The sequence below is a fragment of the Mauremys reevesii genome, linkage group 14 (genome assembly GCF_016161935.1).
Source record: "Mauremys reevesii isolate NIE-2019 linkage group 14, ASM1616193v1, whole genome shotgun sequence".
Lineage (NCBI taxonomy): Eukaryota > Metazoa > Chordata > Testudines > Geoemydidae > Mauremys > Mauremys reevesii.
This window is the reverse complement of record NC_052636.1, coordinates 14,495,535-14,518,506: the sequence shown is the minus strand read 5'-3', so window position 1 is coordinate 14,518,506 and position 22,972 is coordinate 14,495,535. Positions and strand designations below refer to the sequence as shown.

The following is a 22,972-nucleotide window of genomic DNA, read 5'->3' as shown; positions in this document are numbered from 1 at the left end:
AGGTTTCCGATCAATTATTCAGAGCCGCTAATGACTCTGCCTTGTTCTGAGTCCAGCCGAGCCCGGCAGAGCAGCTGAAAACACCCAGAGCAACATTTCAGCACCACCCAGAGGTGGCCGCATCTCAGCGCCGGGCGAGGGGTCCCTGGGTCACCGGCCGCCCCGCCCCAGAGGTGGCTGCATCTCAGCGCCGGGCGAGGGGTCCCTGGGTAACCGGCCGCCCCGCCCCAGAGGTGGGCGCATCTCAGCGCCGGGCGAGGGGTCCCCGGGTCACCGGCCGCCCCGCCCCAGAGGTGGGCGCATCTCAGCGCGGCGAGGTCTCCGGTAACCGGCCGCCGCCCAGAGGTGGGCGCATCTCAGCGCCGGCGAGGGGTCCCGGGTAACCGGCCGCCCTGCCCCAGAGGTGGGCGCGTCTCAGCGCCGGCGAGGTCCCTGGGTAACCGGCCACCCGCCCAGAGGTGGCCGCATCTCAGCGCCGGCGAGGGGTCCCTGGGTAACCGGCCGCCTGCCCCAGAGGTGGCCGCATCTCAGCGCCCGGCGAGGGGTCCCTGGGTCACCGTCCGCCCCGCCCCAGAGGTGGCTGCATCTCAGCGCCGGGCGAGGCCCTGGGTAACCGGCCGCCCGCCCCAGAGGTGGCCGCATCTCAGCGCCGGGCGAGGTCCCTGGGTAACCGGCCGCCCCGCCCCAGAGGTGGCTGCATCTCAGCACCGGGCGAGGGGTCCCCGGGTAACCGGCCGCCCCGCCCCAGAGGTGGCTGCATCTCGGCGCCGGGCGAGGGGTCCCTGGGTAACCGGCCGCCCCGCCCCAGAGGTGGGCGCATCTCAGCGCCGGGCGAGGGGTCCCTGGGTAACCGGCCGCCCCGCCCCAGAGGTGGGCGCATCTCAGCGCCGGGCGAGGGGTCCCTGGGTAACCGGCCGCCCTGCCCCAGAGGTGGCTGCATCTCAGCGCCGGGCGAGGGGTCCCTGGGTCACCGGCCGCCCTGCCCCAGAGGTGGCTGCATCTCAGCGCCGGGCGAGGGGTCCCTGGGTAACCGGCCGCCCCGCCCCAGAGGTGGCCGCATCTCAGCGCCGGGTGAGGGGTCCCTGGGTAACCGGCCGCCCCGCCCCAGAGGTGGCTGCATCTCAGCTCCTCTCCGTCCGGGGCCGCTTCCTGCAGCAAATCACAATTTAGGGCCTTTAATCAGCTAACTGGGACAGCTGGAGGCTCCCGGGGGGGGCCCTATCTAGGGCTGCGGTGGGGGGAGCTGCAGGGCTTGGATGAGAGACCATCTCCCACTGCCCCAGGGTGGCGTTAGGGGGCGCTGTGGGGCAGGGAGCGGGGGGGCCGCTGTGGGGCAGGGGGGGCAGCATTGGGGGGCAGCCTGGCCCTGAACCCAGGCATCCGGGGCCAGATCTCCCCAGCAGCAGAGACGCAGCCCCCACCCCTCCGCTCCCCCCCCCGAAACATCCTGCCCAGCCCCCGCCTCTAATTCAGGGGGGGTGCGCACATCTGGAGCCCCTCCCCCGCTCCCCCATTCATAGGCAGGGGTGGTGACGTCAGGGATTCATCCCCCCATGACATCATGACTGACGCCCCCGCCCCTGCTCCATTCATGGCTCCTCGGTCCCGACCCGCAGCCCCGCCCCCAGCTCTCCGGTGCCCCGCACTCCCGACCTGCAGCCCCCTAAAAATCCCACTCCGGCCCCCCACTGCCCCTCACAGCCCCTCAACTCCCACCCCTCCCCACACATCATCCCCGGCCCCCTCCTCAACTCCTCCCCTCCCCACACATCATCCCCGGCCCCTTCCTCAACTCCCTCCCCTCCCCACACATCATCCCCGGCTCCTCCTCCTCAACTCCCTCCCCTCCTCACATCGCCCCCAGTCCCCTCCCCAGCTCCTCCCCTCCCCACACATCACCCCGGTCCCCCTCCTCAACTCCCTCCCCTCCCCACACATCATCCCCGGCCCCCTCCCTCAACTCCCTCCCCTCCCCACACATCATCCCGGCCCCCTCCCCTCAACTCCTCCCCTCCCCACACATCACCCCCGGTCCCCTCCTCAACTCCCTCCTCCCCTCACACATCACCCCAATCCCCCTCCCACACACATCACCCCCAATCCCCTCCCCACACATCACCCCGCCCGCCCCGGTACCGTGGCCCGGCCCCGCTGCCTCTGGGCCCGCCGGACGTTGTCGAGGAGCCGCCGGCCCATCTTCTTGGCGTACCAGACCGACACGAACATGGCCCCGGTGCGGGAAGAGGATGGTCCCCTCCCTGCCCCCGCTGCAGCCCCGCCTCCAAACGGGAAGGGCAAAAGCCCGCGGGGAGGGCTAATTCCCTCCGCCTCCAGCAGCCGCCCCCCCCCGCACCCCGGGGTGTCCCCCCCGCTCCGCCGGCTGCAGGGATCCCCCGATCCGCCCCCGGCTGCTCCCCCCGCCGCCCGGGACGCTGGCTCCGACGTGCGGGGTGGGGGCGATTTATTTTTTTATCCCTCCGGCCCCGTCGGTCCCGGCTTCCCCCCCCCGCTCGGCGGCCGCTTCCCCCATCCTGCGCCGCAGCCGCGGGCCGGGGCGAGCCGCGGATGGCGCCTGGATCTTCCCCCTGCGCGTCTGACGGAGACACGATCCTGCCGGGAGATTGGGCGGCGGGGGGGAGGAGGCAGCTCCCCTCCCCCCACACCAGGGCAGCTCCCCTCCCCCCCCGGACTAAGGGAAAATCACAGCCTGGGTGTCCCCCCCCACCTCTGCCGGTGCCCCTCACTCCCGACCCGCAGCTCCTGCCCCCCCCCACCCCTGCCGGGGCCCCTCACTCCAGACCCACAGCCCCACCCCCAGCCCTGCCGGTGCCCCTCACTCCCGACCCACAGCCCTGCCCCCAGCCCTGCCGGTGCCCCTCACTCCCGACCTGCAGCCCCTGCCCCCCCAGCTCTGCCGGTGCCCCTCACTCCCGACCCACAGCCCCCTGCCCCCCCAGCTCTGCCGGTGCCCCTCACTCCCGACCCGCAGCCCCCCCGCTGCCATTTCATGGATCTCTAGCTGGGTGCGGAGATGCAGCCACCTCTGGGTGGGGCGCAGCCCATGTCGAACAGCCCACAGCACTGCAGGCAGATTATTGGGGACAGGAAGCGAAGGAGGTGTCTGTCTCCCATTGACACTGCCACGGGGTGGGGGTGGTTTAGCCCGTCAGAGTGGTCTCACCCCAGGGGTAATTTAGCCCGGACCCCGGGGTCCTGACACCCTGAGCTCCTGGGGAAATGACCTGAGGAACTGTAATGCCCCTCCCAGCTCAAGCCCTGAGTCAGAGCCATTGGTGGGTTAGAGCAGGGGGGGCTGGGAGCCAGGACTCCTGGGTTCTCTCCCCGGCTCTGGGAGGGGAGTGGGAGCTGGTGGGTCAGAGCAGGGGGGGCTGGGAGCCAGGACTCCTGGGTTTTCTCCCCGGCGCTGGGAGGGAAGTGGGGGCTGGTGGGTCAGAGCAGGGGGGCTGGGAGCCAGGACTCCTGGGTTCTCTCCCCGGCGCTGGGAGGGAAGTGGGGGCTGGTGGGTTAGAGCAGGGGGGGCTGGGGGCCAGGACTCCTGGGTTCTCTCCCCGGCTCTGGGAGGGGAGTGGGGGCTGGTGGGTTAGAGCAGGGGGGGCTGGGAGCCAGGACTCCTGGGTTCTCTCCCCGGCTCTGGGAGGGAAGTGGGGGCTGGTGGGTTAGAGCGCGCGAGGGGTGGTTCTATCTGTGCCTCAGTTTCCCCTTCGATCACTCGGAGGTGGAGGTATCTCTCTCTCCGAGCGGGGGAGGGGTACCGGTGTTGTTCCCTAACCCGGCCACGGGGTGGCGCCACTGTCCCGCAGGTGGCTGCTTCCGGCACCTCAGCACCATTTTACAAAGAGGCGGGGTGGGGGGAAACTGTGGGGGGGGGGCAGAGATGAAGAGTGAAAGAACGAAAGAAAACGCCTGGGCACTTATCGGATATAAAGAGAAGTTACCAAAAAAAAAAAAAAAAAAAAATAATGAACCAAGGAACAAATGAAGGAAAGAATCAAACACAGACAGAGAGAAACCACCAGAGTGTGACTAATGGAGTGAATGAAACGAAACCATGAAAAGTGATAATAGAAAGAAAGAAAAGGGGCGAGTGGGAAAGAAAGAAAGAAAGTCCCGCAGTACGACTGGGGGACTGAAAAGAAAGAAGGCCTGGAAAATGATAGAAAATGAAGAGAGAAAAGAAAGAGATGGTTAGCGAATGGAAGGAGGGAAGGAACGAACGAACGAAAGGCCTGGTTAGCGGTGGAAGGAAGGAGGGAAGGAGGAAGGAAGGAACGAAAGGCCTGGTTAGCGGATGGATGGAGGAAGGAAGGAACGAAAGGCCTGGTTAGCGGATGGATGGAGGGAAGAAGGAAGGAAGGAACGAAAGGCCTGGTTAGCGAATGGAAGGAGGGAAGGAAGGAGGAAGGAAGGAACGAAAGGCCTGGTTAGCGGATGGAAGGAGGGAAGGAAGGAGGAAGGAAGGAACGAAAGGCCTGGTTAGCGGATGGAAGGAGGGAAGGAAGGAGGAAGGAAGGAACGAAAGGCCTGGTTAGCGGATGGAAGGAGGGAGGGAAGGAGGAAGGAAGGAACGAAAGGCCTGGTTAGCGGATGGAAGGAGGGAAGGAGGAAGGAAGGAAGGAACGAAAGGCCTGGTTAGCGGATGGAAGGAGGGAAGGAGGAAGGAAGGAACGAAAGGCCTGGTTAGCGGATGGAAGGAAGGAGGGAAGGAGGAAGGAAGGAACGAAAGGCCTGGTTAGCGAATGGAAGGAGGGAAGGAAGGAGGAAGGAAGGAACGAAAGGCCTGGTTAGCGAATGGAAGGAGGAAAGGAAGGAGGAAGGAAGGAACGAAAGGCCTGGTTAGCGGATGGAAGGAGGGAAGGAAGGAGGAAGGAGGGAACGAAAGGCCTCGTTAGCGAATGGAAGGAGGGAAGGAAGGAGGAAGGAAGGAACGAAAGGCCTGGTTAGTGGATGGATGGAGGAAGGAAGGAACGAAAGGCCTGGTTAGCGGATGGAAGGAGGGAAGGAGGAAGGAAGGAACGAAAGGCCTGGTTAGCGAATGGAAGGAAGGAGGGAAGGAGGAAGGAAGGAACGAAAGGCCTGGTTAGCGGATGGAAGGAGGAAGGAAGGAACGAAAGGCCTGGTTAGCGGATGGAAGGAGGGAAGGAGGAAGGAAGGAAGGAAGGAACGAAAGGCCTGGTTAGCGGATGGAAGGAAGGAGGGAAGGAAGGAACGAAAGGCCTGGTTAGCGGATGGATGGAGGGAAGGAAGGAGGAAAGAAGGAATGAAAGGCCTGGTTAGCGGATGGAAGGAGGGAAGGAGGAAGGAAGGAAGGAACGAAAGGCCTGGTTAGGGGATGGAAGGAGGGAAGGAAGGAGGAAGGAAGGAAGGAATGAAAGGCCTGGTTAGCGGATGGAAGGAGGGAAGGAAGGAGGAAGGAAGGAACGAAAGGCCTGGTTAGCGGATGGAAGGAGGGAAGGAAGGAGGAAGGAAGGAACGAAAGGCCTGGTTAGCGGATGGATGGAGGGAAGGAAGGAGGAAGGAAGGAACGAAAGGCCTGGTTAGCGGATGGAAGGAGGGAAGGAAGGAGGAAGGAAGGAACGAAAGGCTTGGTTAGCGAATGGAAGGAAGGAGGGAAGGAGGAAGGAAGTAACGAATGGCCTCGTTAGCGGATGGAAGGAGGGAAGGAAGGAGGAAGGAAGGAACGAAAGGCCTGGTTAGCGGATGGATGGAGGGAAGGAAGGAGGAAGGAAGGAACGAAAGGCCTGGTTAGCGGATGGAAGGAGGGAAGGAGGAAGGAAGGAAGGAAGGAACGAAAGGCCTGGTTAGCGGATGGATGGAGGGAAGGAAGGAGGAAGGAAGGAACGAAAGGCCTGGTTAGCGGATGGAAGGAGGGAAGGAGGAAGGAAGGAAGGAAGGAACGAAAGGCCTGGTTAGCGGATGGATGGAGGGAAGGAAGGAGCAAAGAAGGAACGAAATGCCTGGTTAGCGGATGGAAGGAAGGAGGGAAGGAGGAAGGAAGGAAGGAACGAAAGGCCTGGTTAGCGGATGGAAGGAAGGAGGGAAGGAGGAAGGAAGGAACGAAAGGCCTGGTTAGCGAATGGAAGGAAGGAGGGAAGGAGGAAGGAAGGAAGGAACGAAAGAGCTGGTTAGCGGATGGAAGGAGGGAAGGAAGGAGGAAGGAAGGAAGGAACGAAAGGCCTGGTTAGCGGATGGAAGGAGGGAAGGAAGGAGGAAGGAAGGAACGAAAGGCCTGGTTAGCGATGGAAGGAGGGAAGGAAGGAGGAAGGAAGGAACGAAAGGCCTGGTTAGCAGATGGAAGGAGGGAAGGAAGGAGGAAGGAAGGAACGAAAGGCCTGGTTAGCGATGGAAGGAAGGAGGGAAGGAGGAAGGAAGGAACGAAAGGCCTGGTTAGCGATGGAAGGAGGTAAGGAAGGAGGAAGGAAGGAACGAAAGGCCTGGTTAGCGATGGAAGGAGGGAAGGAAGGAGGAAGGAAGGAACGAAAGGCCTGGTTAGCGATGGAAGGAGGTAAGGAAGGAGGAAGGAAGGAACGAAAGGCCTGGTTAGCGATGGAAGGAGGGAAGGAAGGAAGGAGGAAGGAAGGAACGAAAGGCCTGGTTAGCGATGGAAGGAGGGAAGGAAGGAGGAAGGAAGGAACGAAAGGCCTGGTTAGCGATGGAAGGAGGGAAGGAGGAAGGAAGGAACGAAAGGCCTGGTTAGCGAATGGAAGGAGGGAAGGAAGGAGGAAGGAAGGAACGAAAGGCCTGGTTAGCGGATGGAAGGAGGGAAGGAGGAAGGAAGGAACGAAAGGTCTGGTTAGCGAATGGAAGGAGGGAAGGAAGGAGGAAGGAAGGAACGAAAGGCCTGGTTAGCGAATGGAAGGAGGGAAGGAGGAAGGAAGGAACGAAAGGCCTGGTTAGCGGATGGATGGAGGGAAGAAGGAAGGAAGGAACGAACGGCTGGACAATGGAGAACAGCAGGAAAGGCCCAGCGAGCACTGAAGGAGGCCGGGGGGATGATGGAAAGAAGGAAAGCGAAAGGCTGGAAGAACGAATAGAATCGGCACACGGGAAAACCTGATCCCCACCGAAGGAAGGGAAGAGCGAACCCCCCGACGGACAGAATGAAAGAACGGCAGGATGAAAGAGGGAAGGAGCCGTGAAGGGAGGAAGGCCGGAAAGGCCAGAACGACAGAGGGCAGAAGAGAACTCAAGAAAGAAAGAAAGTTGGGGTGTGTGTGGGGGGGGAGATGGTCTCCTACATGTTCCCCCCAGGTCCACTGGGGCTTATTTCATGGGGGTGGGAGCGAGGGGCAATGGGCCAGCCCCATGCCAGGGGAGAGCGCCCCCCGCTGAGCCCCCCCCCTGCTCCCTGCCCCACAGCGCCCCCTAGCCCTGCCCTGGGGCCAGCCCCGCCTGCCAGGGGAGAGCGCGCCTGCTGAGCCCCCACTCCCAGCCCCACAGCGCCCCTAGCACCCCCGCGCCCAGCCCCGCCTGCCAGGAGAGCACCCCTGCTGAGCCCCCACTCCCTGCCCCACAGCACCCCCTGCTGCCCCTGCGTCCAGCCCCGCCTGCCAGGGGAGAGCGCCCCCAGCTGAGCCCCCCGCCCCGCTCCCTGCCCCACAGCGCCCCCTAGTGGGCTGCTTCTGTGTTTTGTCCTCTGCCAGCCCTTGGCCGGGGGGGGGGCGCAGCCCCCGGTTAATTGGATTGTGGCAGGAAGGGAGTAAAGCCGCTTTGGGAGGCTGGGACAGCGACGTAAGGGGATCAGAGGGGGGGGTGAGAACATCCCCCCCCAGCCCCGCCGGTGCCCCTCACTCCCGACCCGCAGCCCCTGCCAGCCCTGCCCCCCCCAGCCCCGCCGGTGCCCCTCACTCCCGACCCGCAGCCCCCGCCCTGCTGACACCCAACCTGCCCTAAATGCCCATTGGGGTGCTGTGAATGCAACCCCCCCCAAGCCATTAGTGGGTTGCAGCAAGACAGCCCCCCAAAACTGGGGTGGAATGAACCATCCCGTGTCCCCCGAAAAGGAGCCCCTGCAAATTCCAAGCTGTCCCCCCCCGATGACATGCCTCCCCCTCCGGCCCCCCTCTGTCCCCCAACATTTCCAGCCTTCAGCCCCATGGGAAGCCTCCGCTGCCCCCCGAGATCCAACCCCGAAACCATTTGCCCTGAAAAACCAAACACCCCAAAGGTTAGGACCCCCCCCAAAAAAGCCCAGATCCCTTGTTTCCTAACAACCCCCCAAGTTTTTACCCGGTGCCCTACGCTGAACCCCAAAACGTCCTCGCAGCTCATACAGCACCCCGAAAATATCATCCCACATCCACACCCCCCCACCTTCATCCCAGCCCCCGCATCGCCCCCAAGTTTGCGCCCAGCCCCAGATCGATCCCCCCCACCGGTCCTCTCCCCCCAAGTCCAAACGGCACCCCCCAAATCGAGCCCCGGGCCGAGCTGCCCCCCCCCCAGCTCCCCACAAACCCCACAAACCTCTCCTTGGGTTTGAGATGCCAGCATAGAAATCCCCACCCCCACCCTGTCCTGCCCCACCCCCAGCCAGGATCTCTGCCCCCCATAACTGGGGTCTGACCCCCACCCCCGTTATAAATACCTCGCCATGGGGCGGACGGAAGCTGCGCAGGGAGGGGCGGCTGGGGGGCGCGGGGGTCGTGCATGGGGGTTGGGGGGAAGGAGGGAGGGAGGGGTACAGAGCTAGAAAGAAACACACACACACACACACACAGACCCCCAACACACACACACACACCCCCCTAGACACACACCCAACAGTCACACACAGCTAGACACACACAGAGACATGCAATGATTAGACACACACACACACACACACACCCCATGTACACACACATGCAATGTACACACATATATACACACACTATGTATACATCCAGCTACACACACACAATCTACACACACACCATGTACACACACAGCTAAACACACATACACATCCCACCGTGTATACACACCAATAGACGCACACACACAATGTACACACACAGCTAGACACACACACACACCATGTCCACACACAGCTAAACACACAAAACGAACACACACCACCGTGTATACACACCAATACACACACACAATGTACACACACAAAATGCATACACATCACCGTGTATACACACCAATGTACACACACACACGCAACGACACAAAGTGTACGCCCACAGCTAAACAGAACACAGACACCTAGACACAAATGCATCCCAAGAGCTATTTACAGCAGATTCTCACACACACACACACACACACACACACTGAGAAGCACAATGTACACACACACACCCACACACCCACACACACACACTGAGAAGCACAATGTACACACACACACACACACACACACAGGTACAATCTGCCCACAGACATACACATTGAGACACGTATTTCACCAGAAAACACCGGTACCCAGACACACACACACACACACCTCACCAGACACTCCCCAATGAACCTATTGTCCTAGTCCCGGCCCACCTCCTTGTGTGGGGATTTCCACACACGCCCCCAACCCGACTCACTGCCCCCTAGAGGCCGGGCGAGACTCACCCCTCGGCCACGTGGCCAGAGAGGCTCCAGGCAGAGCCGGGTGGGAATCCTGCTGCCATCCAGCCCCCCCCGCTTCCCCGGCGCTGACCCACCAGCCCCCACTCCCCTCCTAGAGCCGGGAAGAGAACCCAGGAGTCCTGGCTCCCAGCCCCCCCTGTTCTGACCCACCAGCCCCCACTCCCCTTCCAGAGCCGGGTAGAGAACCCAGGAGTCCTGGTTCCCAGCCGCCCCTGCTCTAACCACCAGCCCCCACTCCCCTCCTAGAGCCGGGGAGAGAACCCAGGAGTCCTGGCTCCCAGCCCGCCCTGCTCTAACCCACCAGCCCCCACTCCGCTCCCAGAGCCGGGAGAGAACCCAGGAGTCCTGGCTCCCAGCCCCTGCTCTGACCCACCAGCCCCCACTCCCCTTCCAGAGCCAAGAAGAGAACCCAGGAGTCCTGGCTCCCAGCCCCCCCGGCTCTAACCACCAGCTACCACTCCCCCCAGAGCCAGGGAGAGAACCCAGGAGTCCTGGCTCCCAGCTTCCCCTGCTCTAACCACCAGCCCCCACACCCCACCCAAAGCCGGGGAGAGAACCCACGAGTCCAGGCTCCCCGCCCCCGCTGCTCTAACCACCGGACCCCACTCCCCTCCCAGAGCCAGGGAGAGAACCCAGGAGTCCTGGCTCCCAGCTCCCCCTGCTCTAACCACCAGCCCCCACTCCCCTCCCAGAGCCGGGCAGAGAACCCAGGAGTCCTGGCTCCCAGCCTCCCCCTGCTCTAACCCACCAGCCCCCACTGCCCTCCCAGAGCCGGGGAGAGAACCCAGGAGTCCTGGCTCCCAGCCCCCCCTGCTCTGACCCACCAGCCCCCACTCCCCTTCCAGAGCCAAGAAGAGAACCCAGGAGTCCTGGCTCCCAGCCCCCCCTGCTCTAACCACCAGCTCCCACTCCCCTCCCAGAGCCAGGGAGAGAACCCAGGAGTCCTGGCTCCCAGCTTCCCCTGCTCTAACCACCAGCTCCCACTCCCCTCCCAGAGCCGGGGAGAGAACCCAGGAGTCCTGGCTCCCGGCCCCCTGCTCTAACCACCAGCCCCACTCCTCCCAGAGCCAGGAGAGAACCCAGGAGTCCTGGCTCCCAGCCCCCCCTGCTCTAACCACCAGCTCCCACTCCCCTCCCAGAGCCAGGGAGAGAACCCAGGAGTCCTGGCTCCCAGCTTCCCCTGCTCTAACCACCAGCCCCCACTCCCCTCCCAGAGCCGGGGAGAGAACCCAGGAGTCCTGGCTCCCAGCCCCCCCTGCTCTAACCACCAGCCCCCACTCCCCTCCCAGAGCCGGGGAGAGAACCCAAGAGTCCTTGTTGCTGATTTTCTCCTGGTGACTAGTAAATTGTGTTCTGTGTGTGTGAAGTATCCCTCCACAAACGTGTGCATGCACACACACACACTGGCACCTTCAGATACACCCACAGACACCGACGCTGTGATACACTCGGACACAGAGTGACACAGACATTCCCTAATATACACACACTGGGATACACACGGCCACACACACTGAGTCTGACACACACGGAGATCCACTGACACACAAGCAACGACACACTCGCACTGAGCTACGCACTGACACAGCCACTAACACGCACTTGCTGACACACTCTGAGACACACACACACACACACAGTCGCACTGACACACAGTCACACACTCACACTGAGCTACACACCCAGATCCTTAGAACACACCTGACACACACACACTAAGATACACAACTGACCCACACACTGTCAAACACCCACATTAAGATTCATACTGACACACACATACTAAGATACACATAATGCCTCTGACACCGTGACACACCTCTGACACACACACACACTAAGATACACACTCACATGTTGAAAGACACACACAGGGATCTGCTAATACACACTCAGTGACTGTCACACACAAACACACAGGCAGAGTCAGACATGCTAAAACTGACACACAGGAGACCATGTGACACACACACACTGACACATTAAGAAACACACAGACATGGACTCGTCACAGACGCACAGCTGCACCCACTGACACACACACTTAGACACAGTAAGATACACATTGACATCCCCCCCATGATAGACACACTGACAACTCCAACACAACCCCAGGCACATCCTACACACCCACCCACTCATACACACACAGATACACACTCACACACTGAGACTGACAAATGCACATCCGGACACACACTGACACACACACACTGACACACAGATCCATTAACATACACTCTGAGAGCTAGTGCTATGCACACCCACACGCACACTGATACACTCAGACACACTCTGACCCCCCCCACAGATCTGCACACACACACACAAGGTGCTAGTGATATGCACACCCTGACACACCATCTCTCTCTTACACACACACTGACACACTCAGACACACACTGAGCCAAGCTGACACACACACAGCAACACACACACAAATCCACTGACACACTCAGAGAGGTAGTGATACCCACACCCTGACACACCTTCTCTCACACACAGATACACTCACACACACACTGACACACAGAGCAACACACCCAGATCCACTAACACGCACACTCCCAGAGAGCCAACGACATTCCCCAACATACACACACACACACAGAGAGCTAGTGATACACACACCCTCACACACACACCAAGTGACACAAATAGATCCACTCTCACACACACACAGACCTACTGACACACACCCAGATACACACACACACAGCGACACACACAGATCCACTGACACACACACACAGAGTGAGACACAAATCCACTGACACACACACACACACACACACACAGTGACACACACGGATCCACTGACGCCCACTCCCAGAGAGCCAGCACCTCCAACACACCTGCACACAGAGTGACACACCCAGACCCACTCACACAAGCCAGATCCACTGATACACACACAAATCCACTCACACACACATACACACACTGAGTGACACACAGATCCATTGACAAACACAGCAACGCACCCAGATCCATTGACACACACCCAGATCAATTGACACACACAGCAACACACCCAGATCCACACACACACACACACACAGAGCCACTTGCACATACAGAGTGACACAGATCCACTGACACACACAGATCCACTCACACACACCCAGATACACAGACACCCAGAGAGACAACCACAGATCCACTGACACACATTGCAACACACCCAGATCCAATCTTTCACACACAGAGTGACACAGAAATCCACTCACACACACAGAATGACACACCCAGATCCACTCTCTCTCACACATACAGCGACAAACCCTGACACTGACACACACAGTGACACACTCAGATCCGTTCACACACAGACACACCCACATCCACTCTCTCTCACACACACACACACACAGTGACACACCCAGACCCATTCACACACACACACTTACCTCCCACACACACAGTGACACACCCAGAGCCATTCACACAAACAGCGACACACCAGTCCACACACACACAGTGACACACGGAGACCCACTCACACCCACACCCAGAGCGACAAACCCTGATCCACTGACACACACAGCGACACACCCAGATCCATTCACACACACACACACACACCACACACATACCTCCCACACGCAGAGAGACACACCTAGATCCACTCTCACACACACAAAGAGCAACACACACAGAGCCATTCACACACACACACAGAGCGACACACCCAGATCCACTGACACACAGAGAGTGACACACCCAGATCCACTCTCACACACACAGCGACACACCCAGAGCCATTCACACACACACCTCCCACACAGACACACCTAGATCCACTCTCACACACACAGAGCGACACCCCCAGAGCCATTCACACACACAGTGACACACCAGTCCACACACACACACACAGTGACACACGCAGACCCACTCTCTCTCACACACACACAGCGACAAACCCTGATCCACTGACACACATAGCAACACACCTAGATCCATTCACACACACACACACACACCACACAGACACACACACATCCACTCACACACACACAGCGACACACCCAGAGCCGTTCTCACATACACACACACATACCTCGCAGACGCAGAGAGACACACCTAGAGCCACTCACACAAAGAGTAACACACCCAGATCCACTGACACACAGCAACACACCCACATCCACTCTCACACAGACAGCGACACAGCCAGAGCCATTCATACACACACACACACCTAGATCCACTCTCACACACACCCAGCAACACACCCAGAGCCATTCACACACACAGCGACCACCAGTCCACACACACACACACACACAGAGTGACACTCCCAGATCCACTCTCACACACACAGCGACACAGCCAGAGCCATTCACACACACACACATAGAGATACACCTAGATCCACTCTCACACACCCAGCGACACACCGAGCCATTCACACACCCAGCGACCACCAGTCCACACACACACAGAGTGACACACCCACATCCACTCACACACACAGCGACACAGCCAGAGCCATTCACACACACAGACACACCTAGATACACTCTCACACACACCCAGCAACACACCCAGAGCCATTCACACACACAGTGACACACCCAGAGCCATTCACACACACAGCGACCACCAGTCCACACACACACACACCCAGTGACACACCCAGATCCACTCTCACACACCCGGCGACACACCCAGACCCATTCAGACCCCCCCCCCCCCGACACACTCGCAGGCAGGGGAGGAGTGGGGGGGGCAGGGCTGGGCGGGGCCCCCCTGTGCTGGCCGGGCACCCCCCGCCCCCCGTCCTACCTTCATGGGGGAGACGTGGGAGTGGGCCACGTAGCCGTGGACGTTCTCGATCTGGGACAAGTTCTTCTCCGAGACGTGGACGAGCTCGGGGGCCTTTACCTGGTTGGGGAGATGCGCCGGGCTCTGCTCCAGGGGCGGGCTGTCCTCATCTTGGTAGCGATATTTCTGGGGGGGCGACAAGCACGGCGTGAGCCCCCCGGCCGGGACCCTCTGGCCCCCGGCGCCCCTGCCGGGACCTTCTGCCCCACGGCGCCCCCTGCCGGGACCTTCTGCCCCCGGCGCCCCCTGCCGGGACCCTCTGACCCCCGGCGTCCCCAGCCGGGACCTTCTGACCTACGGCTCCCCCTGCCGGGACCCTCTGACCCCAGCGCCCCCTGCCAGGACCCTCTGCCCCGCGGCGCCCCCTGCCGGGACCCTCTGACCCCCGGCCAGGCCCCTCTGCCCCCGGCGCCCCCTGCCGGGACCCTCTGACCCCCGGCGTCCCCAGCTGGGACCCTCTGCCCCCGGCTCCCCCTGCCGGGACCCTCTGACCCCAGCGCCCCCTGCCGGGACCCTTCTGACCCCCGGCGCCCCCTGCCGGGACCCTCTGCCCCGCGGCGCCCCCTGCCAGGACCCTTTTGCCCCATGGCGCCCCCTGCCAGGACCCTCTGCCCCCCGGTGACCCCTGCCGGGACCCTCTGACCCCCGGCGCCCCCTGCTGAGACCCTCTGCCCCGTGGCGCCCCCTGCCGGGACCCTCTGACCCCCGGCGCCCCCTGCCGGGACCCTCTGCCCCGCGGCGACCCCTGCCGGGACCCTTCTGACCCCAGGTGCCCCCTGCCGGGACCCTTCTGCCCTGTGGTGCCCCCTGCCGGGATCCTTCTGACCCCCAGCGCCCCCTGCCGGGACCCTTTTGCCCCCGGCGCCCCTGCCGGGACCTTCTGCCCCACGGCGCCCCCTGCCGGGACCTTCTGCCCCCGGCGCCCCCTGCTGGGACCCTCTGACCCCCAGCGTCCCCAGCCGGGACCTTCTGACCTACGGCTCCCCCTGCCGGGACCCTCTGACCCCAGCGCCCCCTGCCGGGACCCTTCTGACCCCCGGCGCCCCCCGCCAGGACCCTTCAGCCCCATGGCGCCCCCTGCTGGGACCCTCTGTCCCCCGGCGCCCCCTGCCGGGACCCTTTTGCCCCACGGCGCCCCCTGCCGGGACCCTCTGCCCCCCGGTGACCCCTGCCGGGACCCTCTGACCCCCAGCGCCCCCTGCTGAGACCCTCTGCCCCGTGGCGCCCCCGGCCGGGACCCTCTGACCCCAGCGCCCCTGCTGCGACCCTCTGCCCCCCGGCGCCCCCTGCCGGGACCGTCTGCCCCACGGCGCCACCTGCCGGGACCCTCTGACCCCCGGCGTCCCCAGCCGGGACCTTCTGACCTACGGCTCCCCCGGCCGGGACCCTCTGACCCCAGCGCCCCCTGCCGGGACCCGTGTGACCCCCGGCGCCCCCTGCCAGGACCTCTGCCCGCGCGCCCTGCCTGGACCCTTTTGCCCCACGGCGCCCCCTGCCGGGACCCTGTGACCCCCGGTGACCCCTGCAGGGACCCTCTGATCCCCGGCGCCCCTGCTGAGACCCGCTGCCCCGGGGCGCGCCCTGCCGGGACCCTCTGACCCCCGGCGCCCCCGGCCGGGACCCTTCAGCCCCATGGCGCCCCCTGCTGGGACCCTCTGTCCCCCGGCGCCCCCTGCCGGGACCCTTCAGCCCCACGGCGCCCCCTGCTGAGACCCTCTGACCCCCGGCGCCCCCTGCTGGGACCCTCTGACCCCTGGCGCCCCCTGCCGGGACCCTCTGCCCCGCGGCGACCCCTGCCGGGACCCTTCTGACCCCAGGTGCCCCCTGCCGGGACCCTTCTGCCCTGTGGTGCCCCCTGCCGGGATCCTTCTGACCCCCGGCGCCCCCTGCCGGGACCCTGTGACCCGCGGTGCCCCCTGCCGGGATCCTTCTGACCCCAGGTGCCCCCTGCCGGGACCCTTCCAACACCCATGCCCCCTGCCAGGACCCTCTGGCCCCCGGCGACCCCTGCCGGGACCCTTCTGACCCCCAGCACCCCCTGCCGGGACCCTGTGCCCCGCGGCGCCCCCTGCTGCGACCCTCTGACCCCCGGCGCCCCCTGCTGCGACCCTCTGACCCCCGGCGCCCCCTGCCGGGAGCCTTCTGCCCTGTGGTGCCCCCTGCCGGGACCCTTCTGCCCTGCCACGCCCCCTGCTGGACCCCCCTTTGCCCCATGGTGCCCCCTGCCGGCCCCCTCGGGTCCATGGCATCCTCTCTCGGCCCCCTTCTGCCCTGCCACACCCCCTGCCGGCCCCCTTCTGCCCCAGAATGCCCCCTACTGCCCCAAGGCGCCCCTGCCAGCCCCTCATGTCCAAGGCGCCTCTATCGGCCCCTCTTCCCACAGCACCCCTGCCAGCCCCCTTCTGCCCTGCCACGCCCCTACTGGCCCCTTTCTGCCCCACGGCGCCCCTGCTGGCTCCTTTCTGCCCCACGGCGCCCCCTGCCAGCCCTCTTCTTCCCCATGGTGCCTCCTCCTGCCCTGCGGCGCCCCCTTCCAGCCCCCTTCTGTCCCACAGCGCTCCCTGCTGGCCCTTTTCTGCCCCACAGTGCTCCTTGGTGCCCCCCTCTGCCCCACTGCATCCTCTTTCGGCCCCCCTCTGTCCACTGCTGGCCTCCATCTACCCTTCGGTGCCCCCTGCTGCCCCTCTTCCGCCCCATGGAGCCCCCTGCTGGCCCCCCTCTGCTCCGCTCTGCATCCCCTGCTGGGCCCCCTCTGCCCCGTCCCACAGTGCCCCCTGCTGGGCTTCCTGCCACCACCTCACGCTAAAACACCCCAACATCTCCACAGCTACAAACACCCCTTCCCCACGGCCCCCTCCCCGGGGGGCGGGTTACACCCTAGTTCTAATTGGCTCTTAAAATAGCAGGGGTTCAACCGCTCTGTCTAGATTCACAATCGGGGGGGGGCAATTGTGCTCGGCGCTGCACGGAGACCATCAAGAACCAGGTATCATTGGCAAGAGAAATCAAGTCGCTCCCCCTCGCATTTTTCAATCCCTCTACTTAAAAACTCCCCGCAGTAGAAAGCCAGAACCGTGTTCAGGGCGTCCTCGGGTGCCAGCTCATTATTTTGTTAATTAAGAAGAGGTCAAAAATCGTTCGTGCTCTTTTCCATCAGCGACGCCTCTCGCCCAACGACCAACAGCGTAGGACTGGGATACGACCCAACCGTCTCCCCCTGGGATACGACCCAACCGTCTCCCCCTAGCCATGGTCCCAGCATGTGAAACTGGGGGGCCACCAGGAGGGATGGGCCTCGCCTGGGGATATTGCGTCGCACCATTTCCGGACCATATCGACCTTAAAAACTCTGTACGGTAGAGAGCCAGAAATCTGGATCCCGGGTCTCCCTGGAGTGAGTTTGTTATCAGGCTCGTTAACACAACAATTAACAGAGTGCATCATAACTGAATTCTACCACGCGACGGCTCTCAGATAACATGGGAATCGGCCTGGTATAGGATGCTGAATAGACGGACAGAGTACGCAGTTACAAGCTCCAGGGCCGCCCAGAGGATTCAGGGGGGCTGGGGTCTTTGGGACCCCCGCTTCGGTGGTAATTCCTTCCGCTCCGGGACCTGCCGCTGAAGTGCCCCGAAGACCCGCGGCGGGGACCCCCCGCCACCGAATTACCACAGAAGACCTGGCGCTTCGGCGGCGGGTCCCGCTTCGGCGGTAATTCGGCGGTGAGGGGTCCTTCCGCTCCGGGACCCACCGGTGAAGTGCCCCGAAGACCCATGGCGGAAGGACCCCCCGCCACCGAAGACCCGGAGCAGAAGAAGGGCCCCGCTCCACACAAGTAGGCCAGCTGACTCCATTTGGCAAGCCGCCACTCAGCGCAAAGACCACTCACCGCAAAGACCACTCAACACAAGGAAGACCCAAGGCAACAACCCGACAGAAGTCTGACGCAACACAGAGACCACCCAACGCCAACTCCAGAACCAAGACAACCCAACACGAAGAGGACCCGAGGCAAAGACAAGTCAACGTGAAGAGGATCGGCCAACAGGGTGGAAGGTTGAATTTACAGGGCTCAAGGAGTCCAGGGCTGGTCGACATCTCTGTCAATGAGCTGGAGGAAAACGATGGGGAATGCACGGATCCATAGGCCCGAAGAGACCTTTAGATCATCTAATCTGACCTCCGCTGTAATGCAGGCCATTGAATTTCACTGAGCATTATCCCAACAACTTGCGTTTGGCTAAAGCATCTTCCAGAAAGAGCCCCACTGGAAGCCATCAAGGGATGGAGAATCCACCCCTTCCCTTGGGAGCTGGCTCCAACGGCTACTCCCCATGACTGTTAAAAATTAGGGCCTTATGTCCCGTTTCAATTTGTCGGGCTTTAACTTGTAGCTTTGGCTTTAGTTCCACCTGATTCAAGAGCCCTTTGATTCTTTGGATTTTGACCCTGTAACCAAGTCACCCCTCCACTGTTCTTAGGAGAAGCTAAACAGATGGAAGCACCTTCAGTGTAAGGCATCTTCTCCAACCCTCTGATCGTTTTTTTCTGGCTCTTCTTGGCACTCTCTGTAACCTTCTGTTTGGCCAGATCACACCCCCTGTTCTTTGTTTCTTGCCAGCCAATCCAGTTCCCTCTGTATAAGAGCCCTCCTCTTTGCTTCCCACCCTATCAGCGGTTGGACCATCTGGTGATTCTCCAAGCCAGCATAAAGATAACGCAACACAAAGATCACCCAACACGATGACCCAATACGATGACCCAATACGAAGATGTCCCAATGCAACGGTGACTCGGCACAAAGACCACCCAACACAAAGACCCGATGCAAGGATACCACAAAGACCCCCAAACGCAGCCCCAACACAAAGATGACCCAGTGCGACACTGACTCCGAGCAAAGACCAGCCGGCACAAAGATCGAATGGAAAGATAACGCAAAGATCACCCAACGCAAAGATCACCCAACGCAAGGACGGCCCATTACAGAGGTAACCCGGTGCAAAGATCCAACATAAATATGACCCAAAACGTCCCGCCTAAAAACTCCTTTTAGAGTTTTTGACAAACGGTTTCCCCGTCTCCCCTGTGAAGCATCCGTGCTTCTCATGGGAAAGGTCAATGTTTTATCGAAAAACCCAACGCCCAACATCTGAAAAAATTGGGGGGGGGAGAATTCTCCCTGGTGCCAAAAGGAGACAGAAAATGGACTTAATCCAAACACAAAGACCCCCTGATAATAACGCAAGGACTCCGGTAAGGTCATGCCTGATGAACAAGAGAAGCAAGGGACCCCAAATCAACGGACCACAATTGACTTGTTGAAAATTACACTTAATTGGCAGGCAGGATAACGAAGGCTTGGGTTATTCCACCCAGCCCGCCCTTTAGGGGTTCTTAAAAGAAAAGACGTTGGGGAAGAAATGAGCAGAAGCAGCAGCTGTCTGCCGACAACCACTGCAGCAAACGTCACCATCCTGGCTGCCAACCCCACCATCTCCTGGGACCCATAATGCCGTTGGGCTTGCGGGATCAAAGTGAAGAAAACCATACAAACAGACCCCATTCCCCAAGCTGCAACCCAACAAAAAGATGGCCCAACACAAAGACGACTCAACACAAAGGCAACCCAACACAAAGACCCAATGCAAAGATGACCCAACGTAAGGATGAACCAATGCGAAGACAACCCAACACAAAGATGACCCAACACAAGGACGACCCAATGCAAGGACGACCCAACGCAAAGACCCAACATAAGCATGACCCAACACAGAGACAACCCAATGTGAAGACAACCCAACACAAAAATGACTCAACACAAAGACCCAACGCAAAGACAACCCAACACAAAGACGACCCAATGCAAAGACCCAACATAAGCATGACCCAACACAGAGACAATCCAATGTGAAGACGACCCAACACAAAAACGACTCAACACAAAGACCCAATGCAAAGACGAGCCAACACAAAAGTGACCCAATGCAAAGTTCCGAAACAAAGATGACCCAACACAGAGATGACCCAATACAATCCCTACTGTCTCCTGGGTTCCCAGGATCTACTCATAGCACCATTAGGCCTGCAAGAAACAACACAAACATACTAGCCGACCCCATTCCCCAAGTTGCCACCCAAGACAAAGACCACCCGAGGCAAACACCCAACACCATAAGTGGTGACTTTCTAATGTGCCGGGGGGGGGGATAGTGTTCCCCCTGGCTCTGCCCCAGGGCCCGCCTCTACTCCACCCCTTCAACCGCCACCCTGCCTCTTGCCACCCCTGCCCCACCTCTTCCTGCCCCATTACATCTCCACCCCAAGCACACCCCGTCCTTGCTCCTCCTGCTCCACCCCGGCGTCTCCTGCACACCATGAAACAGCTGATCCACAGCGGGCAGGAGGCGCTAGGAGGGGGAGGCACTGATCGGCAGGGCCACCGGTGGGCAGGAGGCGCTGGGGGGGGGAAGCTGATGGGGGGCTGCCGGTGGGTGCTCAGCACCCACCTTTTTCCCCCCCTGGTTTCTCCAGTGGTGGAGCACCCACCAAGTCAGCGCCTATGCCCAACACAACACTTTATCCCGATCCTGGAGTGTCCTGACCCAACCAAGGGAAGGACCCAGAAGGAATGAACAGAACAGGGAATCATCACGTGATCCATCCCCTGTCGTCCATTCCCAGCTTCTGGCAGAGGCCAGGGACACCCTCCCTGCCCATCCTGGCTAGTTGCCATCGATGGACCCGTCCGCCACAAATTTATCTAGTTCTTTTTTGACCCCAGTTCTAGTCTTGGCCTTCAGAGCATCCTCTGGCAAGGAGTTCCCCAGGTCAACTGTGCGTTGGGTGAAAAAAAAAAGACTTCCTTTTGTGTGTTTAATCCCAAGTGAGAGGCCTTTTCTCTCCCCCTCCTGTGCGTGTTTGTCTTGTTTCGGCCTCGTAGGAAACGGGACCAGACTTTAGCGCCAACCCGGCTAAATCTTCTCCGCTTCCCCCCCGAAAAGGACAGTTATTACAATCTTTAATCCCAGCTAAAAGACGGTCAGACAAGAGATTTTTTTTTTTCCGGCTAAAGGGACAGGGAACATGGGATGTTCGTAAAATTAAAGCCTCACTTAATCCTCGACCTTCCTGGTGTTTCAACTGGTTTCCGGGTTTATCGGGGCGTTTGCCGTGGGACGAGGCCGGCTGGGGTTTCTGGGCCCCCGAAGCGGCTGTCCAGCTGTTTAGTGGTGGACAGTTTGGGGGTCACCTTAACCACTTTGGCTCCTCGGGGCCATCCGAACGAAGGCCACCAATTCCCAGCTTATGGGGCCGGGCACTGCACGGACCCCCAGTAAGCAACAGGATAACGACACAAAGGGCCGGAGGGGAAACCGAGGCAGGGAGACGGGCCACGTCGAAGGGCACACAGCCGGTCAGGGCAGAACCGGGAACGGGATTTCGAGGTCCCGATGTCCTTCCCAGAGCCGGGCAGAGAACCCAGGAGTCCCGGCTCCCCCCACCCTGCTCTAACCCACCAGACCCCACTCCCCTCCCATAATACCCCAATACACATGCAGCCCCATGAACTGCTCCCCTTCCCACTCCGTCTTTGATCTGCTGCCAGGACAGACGGAGAAGGGGAGAAACACTAGAAGGAAATGATGGGCTGGGGGCTGCAGGTCGGGAGTGAGGGGCACCAGCAGAACTGGGGGGTCCGGGGCAGGGATAGCAGGGTCTTCCTCCCCCTCCCCCCCATTGGCCTGGCCCGTGTGGTTCCCACCCAGCTTCGCTGGCCTCGGTGGATTAATTCCCTTAATCCCCGACGCGCAGGCCTCCAGGACAGGCTAAGGACACGGCTTAGAAACTGCCCTGCCCCCTAACCCAGCCCCACAGAGCCCCCTAACCCAGCCCCACAGAGCCCTCCAGCCTCCATAGCCCCCCAACCCAGCCCCCACAGCCCCTATCCCCTAAGGCAGATCCCACAACCCCGCTGCTCCAGCCCCACAGAGCCCCCCAGCCCGGCAGCCCCCAACCTGGCAGAGGGCGGGTGTCAAATTCAATTTCCAGCCAGGATCCAGAATCTGACCCCAGCGACTTTCCTAAAAAAACGCCGCTCGGCCGGTACCGGAGCCCCAGCCGGACCAGGACCAGAACCGGAACCGGGTACCGGAGCCCCAGCCGGACCAGAACCAGAACCGAACCCGCCGCCGGTACGAGCCCAGCCGGACCAGAACCAGGACCAGAACCGGAACCGGGTACCGGAGCCCCAGCCGGACCAGAACCAGAACCAGAACCGCCGCTCGGCCGGTACCGGAGCCCCAGCCGGACCAGAACCAGAACCAGAACCGCCGCTCGGCCGGTACCGGTGCCCCAGCCGGACCGGTACCAGAACCGCCGCTCGGCCGGTACCGGTGCCCCAGCCGGACCGGTACCAGAACCAGAACCGCCGCTCGGCCGGTACCGGAGCCCCAGCCGGACCAGAACCAGAACCAGAACCGCCGCTCGGCCAGTACCGGAGCCCCAGGTAGAACCAGAACCGCCGCTCGGCCGGTACCGGAGCCCC

General features: G+C 61.4%; 1 protein-coding gene across 1 annotated transcript in view; it reads right to left on the bottom strand.

Annotated features, from left to right (window-relative positions):
* Positions 1 to 22,972, bottom strand: part of DLG4 (discs large MAGUK scaffold protein 4) — a 63,555-nt gene that overhangs the window by 20,050 nt on the left and 20,533 nt on the right. Inside the window, 1 exon segment of the mRNA XM_039499931.1 lies at positions 14,383 to 14,547. Coding sequence (XP_039355865.1) covers positions 14,383 to 14,547 — 165 coding nt within the window.